Below are 18,979 nucleotides of genomic sequence, written 5' to 3' on the forward strand. Positions count from 1 at the left end.
CATCTATCTATCTATATCTATAAATATATCTATCTGTCTGTCTGAAGTGAGTCTGTCAGTCTGTGTGTGCTTATAAATGTAGAACACATTACCTTCCAGAGAGCCAGAATGAGGAGAGAGAGGAGTAACAGGCCTCCAAGTGTGCTGCCAATGATAATCCAGATGGAAACACGGTAATCCTCCTCTTTCCTAATCTCCAGGATTATCTGTGAAAACACATAAAAAGGAAAAATATAAAACACTATACTGCTTTATGAGAGATGCCGGCTTATTTGTATATCTTGCCACTGACACATTTCATGTTTTGCTGATGTTAGAATATATGTCTATTTCCTGTCCTGCCTATAGATGGCAGCACCACACAGTAATAAAGAAAAGAACAGAACTCAAGTGTGCTGCTGGTCCTTTCGGTCCCCTTGGCTCCAGATTCTTTAACTGTGGTGAAACAACTCACACAGTAGCTAACCAAAGGACACTATGATGTGTAAAGGGAAGGTTCTGGCATGAGAGAACCAGCGAGCCTAATTGCGTAAAGTCAAATATTCAGTAATGTTAGCATAGAGGTATTTATGTTTCAGGCCTGTGTACAATTGTTCTTAACTCTTTCTGACAGATGAATGAAAACACATCGTTTGTCCATGTTTTTCTCCCTCAGTATTGCCAAGGATGGAAAAGACAAAAGCAACCTCTCATACTAACCACGTCTTCCAAGTATTCGGTCATGGATTTATATTTACCTATTCTAAACATGTTGTCCAGCAATGTTTATGTAACGTGGCTTTCTGTAAATGCTGATGTGTACAGAGGGTGACTCACGTGTCTGACCGGCCTCTCTTCAGGCAGAAACATGGGGCTGGAAGGGTTCAGCTCCACTGAGGCTGTCGTCACCAGCTCAAGGGTTTTGAACTTCAGCTGCCGTGACAAGAAAAACAGTTTTCAGTTTATCTGACAGACACTTACTCCAGTGGACGTGAGAAAGTGGGAGAGGATCAGCACTAGAAGTGAGAGGCTATAGAGGTGGTAGAAAGAGTCAGTGTATTTGGACATTTAAGCCACATTTGTCATAAATGGTCTGAATTTCATTGCATTAGATACAAAATATCAAATCAACTGGAATCTACAAACTTATTATGTTTTTTTTTTTGTTTTTTTTTGTGCATTTGTTAGTTGTTTCACTAAGATATACAAATATCTTAATTTTGAACAATTTATCCATTGTTTTGAAATCTGAAATCTGAATAATAATAATAATAATAATAATTTATGAAATGATTAACTTGAAAAGTGCGCAAAATGTAAACAAAACCAGATTTAGTTACAGTATGTCTCTAATTACTGCTCTAGTCACAGTTTTGCATTGGTTTTGGGAGATCCTCTTGATTAAAGACTTCATGCATTGATGTCAGGTTCTTCCCACAGTGCACTTCTTCATCTTCATCAGATTGCTACTCACCGCATGCAGTGCATCAGTACGAAGGGATCCGCCGATTTTCACGCTGACGTCTCTGTAGGAAGGCAGGTTGACGGTACACTGTACAGGCACTGCCAGGGTGTTGGAGTAGTTCTGTGCAAAGGAACAAGAAACATTTCTCTCACAAACAGACAATCTTACAGATGAAACCCAGCTGCTTGCGGTGGAAATCTGACATGCGTTAGAGTTGCATTACAAAACTCCCCACCTCAGACATATGAGAATCTTCAAAAACACAATAACATTTCTAGAACTGATTGAAGATGAACCACATTTACCAATAATAAGCTTTATTTATGGCACAATTTATTAAACTCGAGTGGCTTTATTCAGAGAGTATAAACCAACTATTTTGCAGAGAAGTGCTTTACTGCTATGCGTTAAATTAGCACATCTCATATCTGAAAGCCCCTAAATCAGGCAAACTTTAAAACGGCACAAACCAGACTTTTATAAAGTGTTAAAGTGCTAGCCTGAATGTGGCGCAAGCTTTGTCTGTGATAACAGGCAGACACTATAAGCCTGTGTAGAAAGGGTCTTACCAGTCGTGATGTTCGTGAGAGGTCCTCTGGAGAGGCTCGACTGTGAGCCACATGCTGAGGGGGGATACAATGACTTCCACCAACCTGATGGAAAAATGACACAAATCACTATTAATATCATTCCTGTAGCTTAAACAGTAGAACATGGCACTAGCAGCACAAAAGTCATGGGTTTGATTGCCAGGGAATGCATGAACTGAAAAAAGTATAGTCTACCTTGATTGATATGTAGATCACTTTGGATAAAAGACTTAAAGTGCACCATTTATGCTATTTTAAAGGTTCCTAATTTTGTTTTGAAGGTCTCCTGCAATAGGCCTACATGCATCCAAGGTCAAAAACACATTAATTGTCTCATAATATACATTGCACATCATCTCATTTCTCAAAGATTCTGAAAACGGTTTGTTTGAAGATTCAGTCTCTTTAAACCCCACCTTTCCACGACCCTACTCTGCTTTGATTGGTCAGATGAGTCTGTTTGTCGTGACTGGTCTACCGCCTACAGCACGTGTCAGAAACGAAACGCCTATTATTATACCTAAATTTCAGCTCCGGAGGCCCACTCAGCACTTGATACACAGTGATACGAACGATAGCATCGGTGGTGGCGCAATGGATAAGACACATGCCTTTGGTGTGAGAGACCCGGGTTCGAATCCACTGTGAGACACCAATGTGTCCCTGAGCAAGACACTTAACCCCTAGTTGCTCCAGAGGCGTGCGACCTCTGACATATATAGCAATTGTAAGTCGCTTTGGATAAAAGCGTCAGCTAAATGAATAAATGTAAATGTAAATGTAAGTAAGACTGAAAAAATTGTTATGCACTTTGATCTTAAAACATTTGCAGACCATTTTTATTTACGAACAGCTATATTTTACACTGCATGAAAAGTAATATTTGAAAAAGCATAATGATAGAACTCTAAGACTTAAAAGACTTGAAAACACTTTGTGACTTTTTAAATCTGAACAGATTTTAGAATACTAGGCATACACTTGCCAACTTTGTAAATGGTTACAGAGGACAAATAGGTCATCAATAACATATCCTCCAACTGGATTGAATCATGTTCTGAAGCTAAAAAATCATTTGCCCTGAATACATGATGTGATTTTCTGTGAACTCAAATCAGCAGACTGGCTCTGACCTTTGGCAACTAGCGTCAACTTATCCAGACTGTAAATAGATGCAAAAATCTGATCGAAAGGGCAAAACATTTTTAAAATCTAAAGGAAAATCTGATGTCTAGTTGTGTCCTCCTCACCTGGTCAATATGGAAATCTCTGATCTTCAGGAGTTGATTGCCATTTTTCGTGACCTCAGGGATTGCAATGTACAGTTGCAAGTCTTGGACTGGAAAATAACCAAGGTTCTTGATCTGTGATGCATAGAAGAAACATGTTTGGTTTTTTGAAACATCAGTTTTTGGGGTCCTGCTCTTTTAAGTAACAGATAGCTAAGTGGACCTCACCTGAAAGGTAAAGTTGAATGGAGGGTTGAAATCATCCGGTTCTTCTAGAGAGAGATCAGGTTTAAGCTCATATCGGGTTGGGTAAAACTCCCTGTGAGAATGAAAATATATTGTAACTATTCTAATTCCCACAACCACGCATATTGATTAGAGCGTTTAAACAAACACATCTATCTCACCTTGTGAAAAGCAGATCAGCTTCATATTTTAGAGTGTAGAAAATGTCATTAATGTTATCGTGTAGGACAACTTCCTCACCCTCACTGCAGAAACATAAATGACACAAGCATGAGAAACCTCCCAGGCAGATACACTCACCCTGTAATTCACTGCGCAGTGACGCTCGATACCGTTTATGAAAAGTTTAACATTCCAGCTTAAGCATCATTGTTGTCCGGAATCCTTTTTCCTCAGAGTTTCATGACATTCCAAACCATCAACTATGCTCTAGATACTTTAACTGCAGTTACGACATCTAGATGATTTCAATATGAGTGTGGCCATTTAGTAATCCAGTGATCCATGCATATTTTCTTTTTTTGTTTTGTGGTCCACAGGACAAAAGTTATATGATTTCGAACTACATTTTTTAAAGCAAATAATCTGGCTGAAATAGTACAGAATCGATTATCTCAGATAGATGTAAGGCCGGCTGAATGTTAGCTGTGTCCTACCTGGTAACCTCCAGAACGAGCCGTACGTGATCCAGCAGCACAGAGTGACTGAATTCAAATTCCAAACGAAATGTTACCTGGTGAGTAAGAGACAGAGTAATGGTTAATAAAAACAGCCACATGATAGTAACACAAGTGACTGACTAGTGTTAGTAGTTTTTTTTTTCAGTTTTTTTTTTCAGACTTACAAAAAAGCAACAAAAAACAACAACAGAGCTTTAGCAGAGGATTTAGGAATGTAGCCTACAATAACCTGCCTTAAAGGTGCAGTAAGCGATTTTTGAAAAACGCTGTTGAAAAGTGTATCGGACCGTGCACCAAAACACACTTGTAGTAAATCAGCAGTAAGGGGCGTATACACTAATGATGGGGGAGGAGAGAGAGCTCAGTGCACAAGACAAGATATTAGCAGAAGAGAGCAGAGAAGGCAGAGAAAATGCAAAAGAGGAAAAGGCCAGGGGAATATAACTTTAAAAAGACGGGTTACGACCAGGCAAGAGTTAGGACCCGCATTAACATTAGAGAAGATTTCCAGTGCTTGAGAGACCTTAAGGTGCGGGAAGGCCTGAAAATGGATGCCGAGGTTGTTTTATTTATTCACGATATGCGAGTAACGTTGTTTTGCTGTGTTTCACAGAACTAAGATATGCTGTCTTTACTGAGGTCAGATAAATCCCATCACATAGAGACTCTTTCACCTAGATATCATCATATAGAGATATAGGTGTCTGTTCCCAGAATTAGGAAATACAAAACACTCCCAAACAAAAAATGTAATCGATGTTCAACAAATAAAAAATAGATATAATACAGATGAACAAATGATAAAGCTCGGGTTGCTGAATATTCAATCCCTTACTTCAAAAGCACTTATTGTTAATGATATGATTACAGATTATAACCTAGACATGTTGTGTCTTGACAGAAACCTGGCTAAAACCAGACAATTACATTACTTTAAATGAGTCCACCCCCCAAGATTACTGTTATAAAAACGAGCCACATCTGAAAGGAAAAGGGGGTGGTGTTGCTGTCATCTACAGTTATATCTTCAGAATTACAGAGAAGTCTAGTTTCAAATAAAATGATTTTGAAGTGTTGGTGCTTAATGTAACACTATCTAGTGTAAATGATAAATCACGCTTGACATTTGTGCTAGCTACTGTATACAGGAAACCAGGGCACCATACAGACTTTATCAAAGAATTTGCTGATTTTTTATCGGAGTTAGTACTGGCTGCAGATAAAGTCCTAATTGTTGGTGATTTTAATATACATATAGATAATGAAAAAGACGCATTGGGACTGGCATTTAGAGACATTCTGAACTCTATTGGAGTTAGACAACACGTGTCAGGACACACTCATTCTCATAATACTTTAGATCTAATATTGTCACATGGAATCAATGTTAATGCTGTTGAATTTTACAGCAGAGTGATGACATCTCAGTCATACTCCATTTAGCCATGGTTGCAAAGCCGACTCCGTGTTACAAATATGTTAGAACTATCACTTCTGCCACTAAAGATTGCTTTATTGATAATATTCCTGATCAATTTCATCTCCTCAGCATCCCAGATAGCTTAGAAGAACTCGATATTGCGACAGAAACTTTTGACTCTCTTTTCCAGCACTTTAGACACAGTTGCTCCTTTGCGCCTAAATAATCCAAAGCCGTGGTACAATGAGCACACTCGGGCCCTTAAGAGAGCAGTAAATGAAGAAATGTCTTATCGATCACAAGTTCAGTATGGAGTACCACAGTACTAGGACCGTTGCTGTTCACTCTGTACATGCTACCTTTGGGAGATATCATTAGGAAGCATGGGATTAGTTTTCACTGTTATGCCGATGATACTCAGCTCTATATCTCTTCGCGCCCCGATGAAACTTGCTAATTCAAGAAATTAACGGAATGCATAGCTGATATAAAAATTTGGATGACTAGTAATTTCCTACTACTTAATTCTGAAAAAACAGAGTTTTCTAATGATTGGACTAAAAACCTCTGCATATACTAACTTAGAATACTGTCTAACAATTGATGGCTGCTCTGTCAAGTCTTCGTCGTCGGTTAGGAACCTGGGTGTGCTCTTTGATACCAATCTTTCATTTGAAAGCCAATATATGTTTTTTCTTTTGGTTCCCCTTTTAGTGATCGCTATAATCCCTTTAGCTTGTCACATTTGTAATATATTAGTTTGGACTATCATGTTATGTAGGGATCTGTTCATGAAAACTGTTTGTTTTTTGGGATGGAAGGGATGACTTTGCCATCGAAGGAGTAGAGGAACTAAATAATAATTAGACATTCGATCTGAATTATCATACAGTAGTAACAAATTGCTTTCACTTATTGATGACATCATACCCTCGGGTGGCAGGCACAGCAGATTCCGCCATAGTCGTTGCCTGTGTTGCATCGAGTGTACGTGAATGTGGGGGTGGAGGCTTCAAGATAGGGGTGTGATCCTTTTGTGCAGGGTGTGTTTGTTTTGGTGATTTGTGAACACACATTTACAAAAAAAATGTAAAGTGCTGCAAACGCAAGCTCCTAAATCATTATATTCAGAACATTCTACAATGGCGTTTTAAGAAAAAAGGTTACTGAAAGTTTGTTTGGCACTTTATATAATTTACAGCATGCTAAAGTCTAGTTTTTCTTTGATTCATTCTAACTACAGTTACATGCTCAAACAAATGAGTTCAGATTTTGAGTTCCCTTGCCTCCAAAAATCAGATTTAACACCTGATCACATCCAAAAACCTACATTTTAAAATATGACTCCATAGGCTGTTTCCAGGGCAAACAGCCTTTCTGGATATAAAAGAATGACACAAACAGGCCAAGACCCTGCTATTCTACCCCTAGCCTATCCTACAGACCAATAGCATCATTTTTGTGGGAGAAGGCACTCCATCTGGTACTGCTGGCTATTCTCTAACCACCACATGAAGTATTAACTTCCATATCCTGCATATACATCACTTAAAAGTGGCAAAACACAGATACAAAAGATATAGACTCTCCCAAAGAAAATCTGCTCCAGTTCATGAAGCATCTGCTCAAGCCACCACTTATGAGGTGATCCAAGTCTCCATACAGTTAAACATACAGTTATTCTTTTCTGTTATTTGATAATATACTGTAGATATTATAGATGTTGTTCCAAAATTGATGCATGACATTCTACCTTCTGTGAAAAATAAAAGGCAATATTTTGAAGAACTGTTCTTGTCGATACAATGAAAATCAGTGTGGTCCAAAACAACACTAAACCCCATTGACTTTCATTATATGGACAAAAACAAGCAAACAAACAAAAAACAAACAAGCAGCAACAAAAACACAGGAACATTTTTCAAAGATTTGGAATGACATGAGGGTGAGTAAATTATGACAGAATGAATTATGAAAATGTAAAGTTTTATGTGAACAATCCTTTTAAAGCACATAAATTGGTTTTTAGTTTGATTCTTGCTTAGAGAAATGGAAGCACTTGGACACAGCTATAACTACGTGGGCAAACTCTTCATTCCCTCTTGGTGAGTAGTGGCACAAAGCAGCATGGAAAATCCTTTTTACATTCTCTCCTCCTGAGTTCTCCTCCTTTTATTCCACTTTCGCTCCATCTCAAACTGTTCTGAGCTGAACCAGGCTCCCATGTGGGCCCATAAAATCTCTCTTTGTAGCCACAAGTGTAGTTCCAATGACCTCCAAACCTCAAGAAAATGAATCAGGACTCTGTGAGAAGCTGCTGACCCGTTTCCTATCAAAGCAGTGCCCTAGCACAGGACAGACTTCTGTGGTCCAGGTCATGTGATTGATGGGCTCTGTACGGATGTAGTAACTGTTATGCAGTAGTATTCTTGCATTACATTCCTGCCTTATGTTTTTCTTTTTCTGGAGAGGGCCGAACATGAGCATAAGTAAAAAAGGACACTAAGTGAATCATTCTGTGACTTAAGGGTGCTGGTGACCTTGTGAGTTTATTTATGCCCCATGGAACATTCCAGACATAAAGATTTGGTATGTCTGCGACAGATTCTGACAGTTCTGCAGATGGGTAATGTGAAGAAGTCTATAGGGTTTTTGACTGTGTGGTCCAATATGTTTGTGTAAGCAAGGCTTTCTAGAGCACAGACGGCTAGTGCTAACCCTGGTTTAACCTCTAAATGTCTCGTGTTGCTGAACATGGTGATAAAAAATTCTCACATTAGGATTATACATTATATAATTCTGCACATACTAATATAGTAACTTTTAGCACGCTGTACTCCAGCCATATGTGCACAGCTAACAATTTGCCAGTTTATTATCCAATATGTGCATATTATCCAATGTGCAGTCACTGGCAAATTGTTAGCTGTGCACATATGGCTGGAGTACAGCGTGCTAAAAGTTACTATATTAGTTACATTAAATTTGACTTGGCTAAGGGTCCTAAAAAACATCACACAATCCCCAAATAATTTTTTGGGCTAGAGGTTTTTGATATGGTACAGTGTAACTGTCTAACTGTATAAATGTTGCAATGACAACTCACCTGTGACTTTGCTCTCATAAAGGGTGCACTGATATTGCAAGATTTCTCATATTTTCGCTTGTTCTCACTGCGGCAGTCTATATGTATATCAGAGTTATCCTATAAATAAAGACAGAGAGATCATTTAACTTACAGTAACAATTACTATTGCAGATGCATTTCTAGAACGTAATTAGTATCAATCAAGATTATGAATGAACAAAGGAACAATCAATCAATCCTTGTCAGGTACCAAACAACCAAAGGTATTAGAGTGATGTACCTTCACTATAAGGCTGGAGAAGCGTAGGTTTGGAGTGAAAGTGATGTTAAGCTGGGCTCCATATGCGTTCTCCCCTCTGTTTTCTAGACGTACATCCACTACCATCCTCCTTCTGGATCCCTCCATAATGCGTTCGGAAGGTTCTGCTGCTGTCTGACTCCGACATATCAGACTGCCTGCCCGAAACGCCTGGGCACAGAACTGCCTGCAGAGCATCAGAGTGGTCATGAGCATGTGAAGAAGTGCGTTTGCATGTGTGTGTGTGCGTGACTTATCCTACTTGCGATTTATTAGATCAGTCTGAGATTGTAACACCAAGTCTGGAACACAATGGTCGTCTTCATCACACCCGTTCCAGAAGGGAAGCTGGAGAAAACCAGGAAGAAGAAGAAAACAACGCAAAGTGCCATTACATTTATATGTATTAATATACATGCAAAAGAGTTTCATAATGTGTGTTAATGTTGTTAATGAAAGATATATAGTGTGACGATGAAGTTTCCTTTGACCTACAGACCTGTGTTTTCACAGTAGTTGGCCAGCCATCATCCAGAACTGGGCCTTGATCCAGGTCCAATAGCTCCGTCTCTACAGTGAATATAATGGGCCTGGCGTAGTCTGTAGTCTCCTGTATCAACATTACAATATCATAAATCTCTCAATATAAATAAATGGCTATAAAAGAGTAACTTGGAAGAATATAATCTGCTGCTGTAATGCTAGAAAGTGAACTTAATAAAAGAGGAATGCTGTTATTTCAATAGAAAATCTGAATGAACAGACATGAAAGTACATAATTAATAGAACCAATAATGACTTGGCAGTTATCACAGATTATATTATCATTATCAATGATTTATGCAATGCAATGCACCATTATGATACTGTAACCTAAGAGGTGAAAGCTAACCATGACGTGGAAGTAGATGTGGTCACAGGTCTCCTCTCCAGGAAGCAGTGTAAGATTTTGAGGCTGCTGGCGATCTGGATCATCAAACACGGCTCGAGGGTTAAAGCGCTTCTCCTCAAAGAAAGCACTATAGCTAAGAGCTAAGAGAAGTGGAAGAAATAAAGTGAACATACAGTGAAATATTTACTCATCACGTTACAAATTATTTGCAAATAATGCTAGATAGCATGTGTTGGTATATATACGCTAGCATTCAAAAGTTTGAGGTCAGTACGATTTTTTTATGTTTCTGAAATAAAGTATTTTATGCTCACCAAGGCAGTATTTTTTGGATAAAAATACAGTAAAAAAATTATATCATTATTACAATTTAAGATAACTGTTTTCTATTTAAATATATTTTAAAATGTAATTTTACATGATGCTTCAATACATGATTCTTTAATATGCGGATATGGTGCTAAAGAAACATTTATTATTATCATCAATGTTGAAAACAGTTGTGCTGCTTAATATTATTTTGTGATATTTATTTCAGGATTCTTTGGTGAATATAAAGTTCAAAAGAACAGCATTTGAAACTTTATACATTATATTATAAATGTCTTGAGTGTCTCTTTTGGTCAATTTAATGTGTCCCTTCTGAATAAAAGTATTCAATTCTTACTGACCCCAAACTTTTGAATGGCAGATTTGAGACAGAAATTGATGATACTCCGGAGATCTGAGAGCAATTTGTGAGTTCTAAGGCCTTAAAAGACAGAAAATCGAATCTTAAGGAAAACCCTGCTAAGCACATGTGAGGTGAATTAGAAAAAAAAGTTTTCTCCTTTTATAATGTCCCAAATGTCTAATTTCCCAGATGATCATATAGAGAGATGACATGTCTTAGTCTTTGATACCATTACGTTGGTTTCACACCCATGACATTTTTGATGAAGATGCTCTGGGGTCGTAAAGATTAATTAAAAACAGTTGTTCTGCTCTGTTGTCCCACACATTACACAGGAACCTGACCTTCCAGCACATGACTTTCAAAACAACATGGTTACCGAGGCCTTAAGTCAAACTGCATGTGTCAAACCCTAGACCTGTCCTGAGGGACTGAGGCATTTTTTCTTTCCTTTCACACCATTCCAGCTTCTATGGCTATGTTCATGGCAAGAGCCAGGTTTAGTTAATTAAAAACCTTAAGACTAAATATGGATTTACTTCGTTAAAAACCTTTTGAAAAGTATCAACAGAATAGAGCATTTGCCTCTGCTGTGAAAACTGAACTATGGTCAGGGATGCAGATATACGCTGACATTGTTGATTTGTTGCAAAAGCTGCTGCCTGCTGCCACTTAATTTCCAGATTTAGATCCATCTGTGTAAATTGGGGTATATTGTGGGAACATTGGGCCTCATTCACCAATATCTTCCTAAGAATTTTCTTAAGTTTGTACTTAATAAACTTCCTAAGAAAAGTCTACGTCGGATTCATGACGATCTTAAACAACAGAATTGTTCGCACATGTGTTCTTAGGATTGATGAATCCCAGTCTTCGTAATTGAAAGCGCGTGTCAGTTGTTCCTAATTAGCATAAAAAACGCCCGCAAATTCCCATATAAGGACATGACACTTCAGGGCCGTGTGCAAGAACAGTTGGAGAATGTCCAAAAGCCGCACAGACTGTGGTGGTCCACCGATCACCAAACGAAAAAAGTACTTCAGTAATTCTGAAATAGAAATTCTACTGCAACAGGTAAATGCCAAACGAGGAAAAATATTTGATTTAATCAGCTTTATTGCTGATGTAAATTGCAGTGTTAGTGTTTCTTTGCATACTATGATTCGTTTTTTCAACAAATGATCAGAAATACATCACAGTAAAATACTATCATTGTAAAAAACAAATTAAATAAAATGCAGTAACCAATTATTTGGAACAAACTGTCATCTCTCAAATGTGCATAAGAGTGCTCTTGAGTGTGCGTAGATTTTGTTCTTAGCTAAGAACAAATCCAAGATAAGAAAACATTAGTGAATGTCAGAATCATCGTAAAAAGTGTGTAAGTGGGGTTTAAGAACACATTTCTTCGTAAGAACGGTTGGTGAATGAGGCCCATTGCTCTTATGTTCAAAAATTGCTGGTGATAATCATTTGGATGTGTTTTTGATTTTTGGTTTCTCGCTAAATCCAGATAGATTTTAGGCTTTTTGAGACTCCATGGAGGAAATTTGCAAAAATGTGTCTATTCCAAAATGTTTAAATCCATGGTTTTAATGCGTTGACCAAATGGACAGATGTAACTTGGTTTTGTAAGAATGGAGAAACTGGAAGAACTGGAAGAGAAAACTAAGGAAATTAATATTTGAACTCTCTTGCTATATTACCGTCCCCATTCGAGACACGATCACACTTGAGTTGATCACCTCCCAATTTACACATCATTCCCTTCACCCATCCCTGCCTGAATTCACCCAAAAATCTATATGGTTTAATATAAACAATTATCATACAGTATTATACATGTTTGGTATCATTTGAAATGACTGGTACAAATGTCTCATTCTCAAAGAAGTAAACCAAAAGGTAAAAAAGTTCTTAAAGTCTGCGTGAACCGGAAGTTGCAAACGAGTTTTCTCCAGTGTTGTGACGTATTTCCAAGTGAAACTTTTACTTTAGCGCTCCTCCTCTACATTTCTGCTCATAGCAGACTAACGGTTTGAGGGGAGTGGTTACGCGTTTTCAACCCAAGCCGTCAAACTGACGTCATCAGAGAAGGAACGCCATTCCAGACCGGAAGAAACTTTTTAGATTTTAATTAAAGATTACCACGGCAAACAATTTTTTTCTGTGTATTAACTAGCACGGATTAATTGTTCACCACAAGACTAGTAATATGTTCTAACAAAGTAAATAGGGTCAATTTTGATTTCAGGTGGACTTTAGAGAGAACTTGCACACAGAGGAGGGTGTGTCTTCCAGGCAAATGGCATCCTGCTCCCAAAAGGTGTAAACTCTGAATGCAAATTCCCATTGTTAGCAAATGTTTCTGTCAGAAAAGTTTCTGTCTATATAAAGAAATGCAACAAGAGGCTCAGCGCGATTTGTAGCTCAAATTAGCCTGTGATGCAGAGTGTATGCAGGCACTCCGCATCATGTATTTTCTAATGTCAGGTTTGCATCTTTCCTCTTTATTCCAGAGAATTTGATGTTTTGTATTTATTATCTTTGAACTGATTATGAAATTGGGATGATACATTTACCTGACATAATAAATTGTTACATTTGATTTTATTCTGACTGACTCTGAAATTGTTTTCCCAAGTAGATTAAACGGATTCGTATGTTACCGCAAGACTGCGTCAGATTAGTGACGACTAATATTTGGCACTAATTCAAATGTACTTGGTTTGCAAAGACAAGAAGTGAATTTCCGTTTAGGGCAGCAAAAATGCTGATTGACCAACCTAAATTTGGGTGTGTCTTACCTCTGTTTTAATTTAATGTTACTTTAGATAAGTGTACGTGGGAAACCACGGCATGCCAATCCAAAGCTATTATAAGAGAAGTTAAGTTGGTCGACTTATATCTGTAGTAGTGGCCATACCTCTACTGAAGTAAACGTCACTTTAATTTCAAGTGTATGCAAAATCATGGGGGCTATATAAAAGTATCTTTGATTGTGTACGCGTGAATGCGACCATCTCAGGTATAAAGCCAATTACCTCTGTTTAGTGACCCAAAACTGACGAGCTTGTGATTGTGAGACCCGCGTTAAACGGAAGGTGTGAGGACCTCAAAGCGACACAGTTTCCTAATATGAACGGGTAAATATAAGTAAAGAGTTAAAAAGAATAACCAAACATTCGCTCACATTTGATGATGCTCAGATATCATTAAAACCTTTTTCATTTATGGAGTCAGATGAAATAACGAGGTAATACATATGAGAAAATGTATTGCATTTAATCTTGTTGTGTTGCGTAAAAAGGACGCAGTAACACGCAGAGACCTTCACCCGTTCTATCGGATACCGCCACTGGACAGATTTAGACGGGCTTACAGTTTTCTTTTATCTATTATTGAATGCTGACTTGAAAAGCTGCTGAATAGGCTGGATTTTCCTTATTTGTTTTAAGTTTGATTGTATATTTTAGAGCCAACTTTAGCAGTCTGATTTCCAAGGAAGATTCATTGGGTTCCACATATAAACTTTTGACCAGTGCCAATCGTATGCCTTGGTGGTGTACAGTATCCAAAAGTCATATATATTTCCTGGCTGATTTCCTGGTTTGTGAGCACTTGAAACCGTTCTGCATTGACCAGGACTGTATTTAGTTTATCTTCAGTTGGAATTCACAACATGTTCTTTCCAAGTAAAATCATCACGAATATAACTCTCAAGATAGACAAGATGGTCTGTAGTGTTTCAACCTTCTGAGGCATTTTAAAGCAGTAATGTAGTCTGCCACACTTCTACTTAGTGTTTTTGCACAGCAATGACTTCATGTGTAGGTAGGACCCATAAAACACAATATTAAAACCATTCACATCTATTATATCTGGAACCATTTATAACACTATTCACTTGATTTTTTGGCTACCTGACACAATATTACACATGCTAAAAAGACTTTTATACTAATTTAATTTGTTGTTTCAGCCAGAGTCATCATTCAATGTGTCTACTTTACTTCTAAATTTCCAGAACTAGCTAAGCAGTTTTTCTTTTCCCCTCCCAAGGCAAATCTTGAATCAACAAAGCAACAAAGGAAAGATCAAGAGATTACTGTATGTTGAACAATTCATCACAACTGAATATTTTTCAGGCTAATACGTGGCATGCTTAGAAGGGAAACCTTAACTGAACTACACTGAATATGCAGCTGGTTGGTGGTGTGAGAATCCCGCCAGCTGTCAGCTGTTTAGTTCTCGTCTAATGATACTTTAATCAACAGATTCTAAATGATGAGAGGAAACGGCTGCTTTCAAAGCACTACCATAACTTCCTGTTATCCATTCAGAGTGTGTTTGGGTGAAAACTAAGTGTGATATCATTCTTTAAACCAAAGAACTGTTGCAATCCAACACTACAACAGATGGATTCAGTGCAAAAAAGACCATATTATTTACATAAGTAGATAAATAAGCACCAATTTCATATTATGATCAACAATCTACACAGAAATGAAACTTTTTATTTACCAATTTATTTACCTGCAGAAAACTTACAAGACATCAAAGTACAGTATTGCTTATTTATTGAAAAAAGTATTTAAAATTTTTAGCATAAAAATATAAAAACTGACCTATTTCTTGAGAGGGTCTGATAGGAGTCCGAGCTGTGACATTCAGACATACAATAGCCGACATGCAGGTCACATCTTTTCCTCCTCGCCGACAGTCTTTATTAAATACGTTGATCTTGCTGGGCTCAAATCGAACCGTGGCATGGATTTGGACAACACTTCTAGACCTGTAGCACAGCAAATATTATCGAGTTTTTTATTAAGGAAAAACTAACAGTGTAAAGAACCCTGTGTTAGAGACCCACCACAGAAGTACTGCTGCACCGAGGGAGCCCACAGCCAGATCCACCAGGCCATCTCCATTCATATCCATATTGCCATGGATACTACGACCAAAGTACTGCAGACCCGTGGCCAGCTGAACTGCAGAAATCCTCTGACAGAGAGAGGAGATGGGTGTAAAATAAATAACTATTCAAACCGAACACATTCAAATAATGAATACACAAGAGAACAGCTGGACACTTATGTGGTACCTGTTTATATTTCCTCAATATTCTGGTGCGTTGGCTGTAGTAGATGTAAATGGCTCCTTTGTGATCATCCTCTAGTGGAGCTCCCACCACCACATCATTAAATGAATCCCCATTTAGATCAGGCACAGGAGCCAGTGCAGAGCCGAAACGGGCATTCTGACCTTGATCTAAGATCTCCAGCGAGCCCTCCAATATGAAACGAGGCTGATGGGAAAACAAGCATAAAGAGCTGCCGTGAGGTAGTAAGACACAATTTAGAAACAGCATGAGCTTTGTTGCTCCAGTTTGATGGCTTGTACAGGGGGTAAGGCAGAGGGTAAACTAATGGGTTTCACAATGCAACAATGTACAGATAGTTTTCCCTTTAATAAAGTCAACTGACGCCACAATGCATTGAAAATGTGGTCATGCACTGGGCTGTACTCTGTCTATGTGGGTTGGATACTAGTACTGAATGTTTTGTGAACTCCTATTTCCATATTATTGGATGCTCATCTAACCTATAATTCAATGTTGCTTTTGCTTAAAACTGAAATCTTGAAGTCTTAATTGGACTTAAAATACATTGAGAATACATTAGGAATCAGACATAAATACAGTAAGAATAAATATTATGGTTTAAGAGAGATATAAAAGTTTAAGTTTATATTACTGTTGTACAAAAATTTTCAATGCAAACTTTTAATGAGCAATAGGATCATTGTTTATATTTATTTCATACACCAACAATTAAAAAAACTCTGAAAAGATGCTGCTTATGATGTAAATATCCACTTAGGTCATGTACAAGGGCTAAACATTTCTGTGACCAGAAACAATCTTTTGAGGATTTTGTTAAAGATCCAGAGACGACGACAACCCACGCGTTTATGTAAGAAATTTGGAAGAAACTGCTGCCTTTATCCAACAAAACAGAAAAAAAAACAAATGCTGCATAGATTGCAACACAACTGTAGCATGATTTTGAAAATAAAATGCAGCCTTTAAGAAATGCAAAAATTGATTGAAATAAATAGTTATAAGCATACACATTCACAATAACGGTCCAAACCAGACTCCCAAGGTCAAATGTAAGAACTGCTCCTGTATTATCACTTAAGGTGAGGTCAGTAAGAAGGCATTTGAGCCTCTCAAATCAATTAGTCTCAAATGGGTGGAAAGTTTGAGGAAAAGGTGCACTTTCTCAAAGCAAAAACTGCTCAAGTTAGCCAAGTATTTGGGAGAGTAATTAGCCATGCACATAACTCTCCTCCTAAATTCCTAAATCTCTCACTCGCACTGAAAATATATGGCCATAGATGACAGACACATGAAATCAATTGCATCCTTCCTAAAACAGCATCGGAGAGGAGAGGAGAGGAGAGGAGAGGAGAGGAGAGGAGAGGAGAGGAGAGGAGAGGAGAGGAGAGGAGAGGAGAGGAGAGGAGAGGAGAGGAGAAGAGAAGAGAAGAGAAGAGAAGAGAAGAGAAGAGAAGAGAAGAGAAGAGAAGAGAAGAGAAGAGAAGAGAAGAGAAGAGAAGAGAAGAGAAGAGAAGAGAAGAGAAGAGAAGAGAAGAGAAGAGAATGATTTGGATAGAGTATGTACTACGGTATATGAATAATGACTTAAATATGGTCAATTATTTCAGTTAACGATGTTGATGTACCCCTGTGTCTGGCTGCAACCTGAGGCATAACACAGATTGTGGTCCCCTGGTTAAGGCCACAAGGAAATAGCTTATAAGCTAAATGAATAAAGATGGAGGTCTGCTTTATTCACAGCATTGCTCCAGCTTTACACTCCAGCTTTTTCCATTTATTAAAGCAGCTTTCTCTCTCTCTGTGCGATTCATATAATTACATTTCAAGGGGGAAATATTTTCCTGCTGAGTTCACCCTCCAATACTCTCTGATGCGAGGTATGGCAGGTGGCAAAAGCCTGCCAGTATTTATGTGAGACCATTAATGAGGAACTGCATTAATGCACAGGCACAGTTTTCAGAGCTTGGATCCCTCAGCTTTAAGACAAGAGACAACATCTGTAATGTTGCTTTCTGGGTGAGAAGTAAACAGGAAGTAATATAATAGCTTGTCAATGGCTAATTAACTTGTTTTTCACAAGAAACTGTACCTGCTCTGTGACTCTGTATATGTAGACTTTGCCCTTTTCCCAGCCTCCACTGAAGAACATGGGCGCAGCCACCAGCAGGTTATCAGTCACTCCATCATCATCCATGTCCAATGGAGCAATCTCACTGCCATAGTATGACCCTATCTGCACAAACACATCCATCGAAGCCAGACTGATTACTACTGGTGCACAAGGACATGCATTTAGTGCCTATGAAGCACATCACTTGGATATGTATAAGCTAATGTAAGCATAAAAATGCATGAGCTGTACCACTTTTTACTTACACTGTCCTCAAGCATAAGGGCATATAAATATATACAGTGAATGGCAAAATAAAAATGCCATAATATGACAATTTAAGTGCACAATCTCATTCCAAAGTCTTTGCAACTTTATACGAGCAGTTGGTTGATTCAAAAATGTATGGCTTGTCTTTAATCTCATACTTTAAGGGGTTATAAAACATATACTGTATATATATATATATATATATATATAGATCTAGACAAAGCAACAACAAAAACAGCATAACCAAATGCTTATTTATCATGTGTCTCTCAATCACAATCCTCTGTACAGTATATGCTTTCTAAATAAATACTCACATGCATAATTATGCAGTTTGATTAATAGGGGTCATATTTAAGGCAATTTCTTGAGGTGCTAATCACCTGTTAAATGTTTACCTCCTTTAAAAATATTCAATAACTCTGTGCTTTGTTTGTGAGAGTGAATTTATTTGCATGCTTTAGGACTGTGATGAGAAGCACATGGATTTGAGTTTGTAGTCTAGACAGTCCACTCATCGCAAATGAAAGCCAGGAGAGAGATTGAAAACACAATGACCAATTGATCACTGACGTTTGTACAGTCTAGCTGCTTTTCCACCATCAGGCCAAACCGTTCTCATTGCTTAATCGATCCATTCCACGCTGATCCGGCCCAGCCGATATGGATAAGGTTTCGTTTTCAACTTTGGGGCTGATAACGAGCTCTTTGGAATGTAATACAAATGCGTCAGTCGTTGCATTGGTAACGCAAGAGTCTACAGACGATATGAGATGTAAATAGCGATTGTGTTATGGAGGATGTTCAGATAATTCTTTTCATTTTATTATTAACTTGTGTTTAGGTCGCTCAAATAGCCCACCAGGCCAGCTTCAGAAAAACTGGTAGCCAGGCAACAGAAACTGAACTGTATT

General features: G+C 38.0%; 1 protein-coding gene across 1 annotated transcript in view; it reads right to left on the reverse strand.

Moving 5' to 3' along the window:
- Positions 1-18,979, reverse strand: part of itga11a (integrin, alpha 11a) — a 49,115-nt gene that overhangs the window by 1,462 nt on the left and 28,674 nt on the right. Inside the window, exons 13-29 of the mRNA XM_084404058.1 lie at positions 17,775-17,918; positions 15,665-15,868; positions 15,434-15,564; positions 15,189-15,355; positions 9,888-10,027; positions 9,495-9,605; positions 9,258-9,343; positions 8,978-9,182; positions 8,716-8,814; positions 4,166-4,242; positions 3,671-3,754; positions 3,492-3,582; positions 3,285-3,398; positions 2,014-2,097; positions 1,454-1,564; positions 817-912; positions 93-206 (exon numbers count right to left, since the gene is read on the reverse strand). Coding sequence (XP_084260184.1) covers positions 93-206; positions 817-912; positions 1,454-1,564; positions 2,014-2,097; positions 3,285-3,398; positions 3,492-3,582; positions 3,671-3,754; positions 4,166-4,242; positions 8,716-8,814; positions 8,978-9,182; positions 9,258-9,343; positions 9,495-9,605; positions 9,888-10,027; positions 15,189-15,355; positions 15,434-15,564; positions 15,665-15,868; positions 17,775-17,918 — 2,058 coding nt within the window. The remainder of the gene's footprint in view (positions 1-92; positions 207-816; positions 913-1,453; positions 1,565-2,013; positions 2,098-3,284; positions 3,399-3,491; positions 3,583-3,670; positions 3,755-4,165; positions 4,243-8,715; positions 8,815-8,977; positions 9,183-9,257; positions 9,344-9,494; positions 9,606-9,887; positions 10,028-15,188; positions 15,356-15,433; positions 15,565-15,664; positions 15,869-17,774; positions 17,919-18,979) is intronic.

The sequence above is a fragment of the Rutilus rutilus genome (assembly GCF_951802725.1).
Source record: "Rutilus rutilus genome assembly, chromosome: 3".
Lineage (NCBI taxonomy): Eukaryota > Metazoa > Chordata > Actinopteri > Cypriniformes > Leuciscidae > Rutilus > Rutilus rutilus.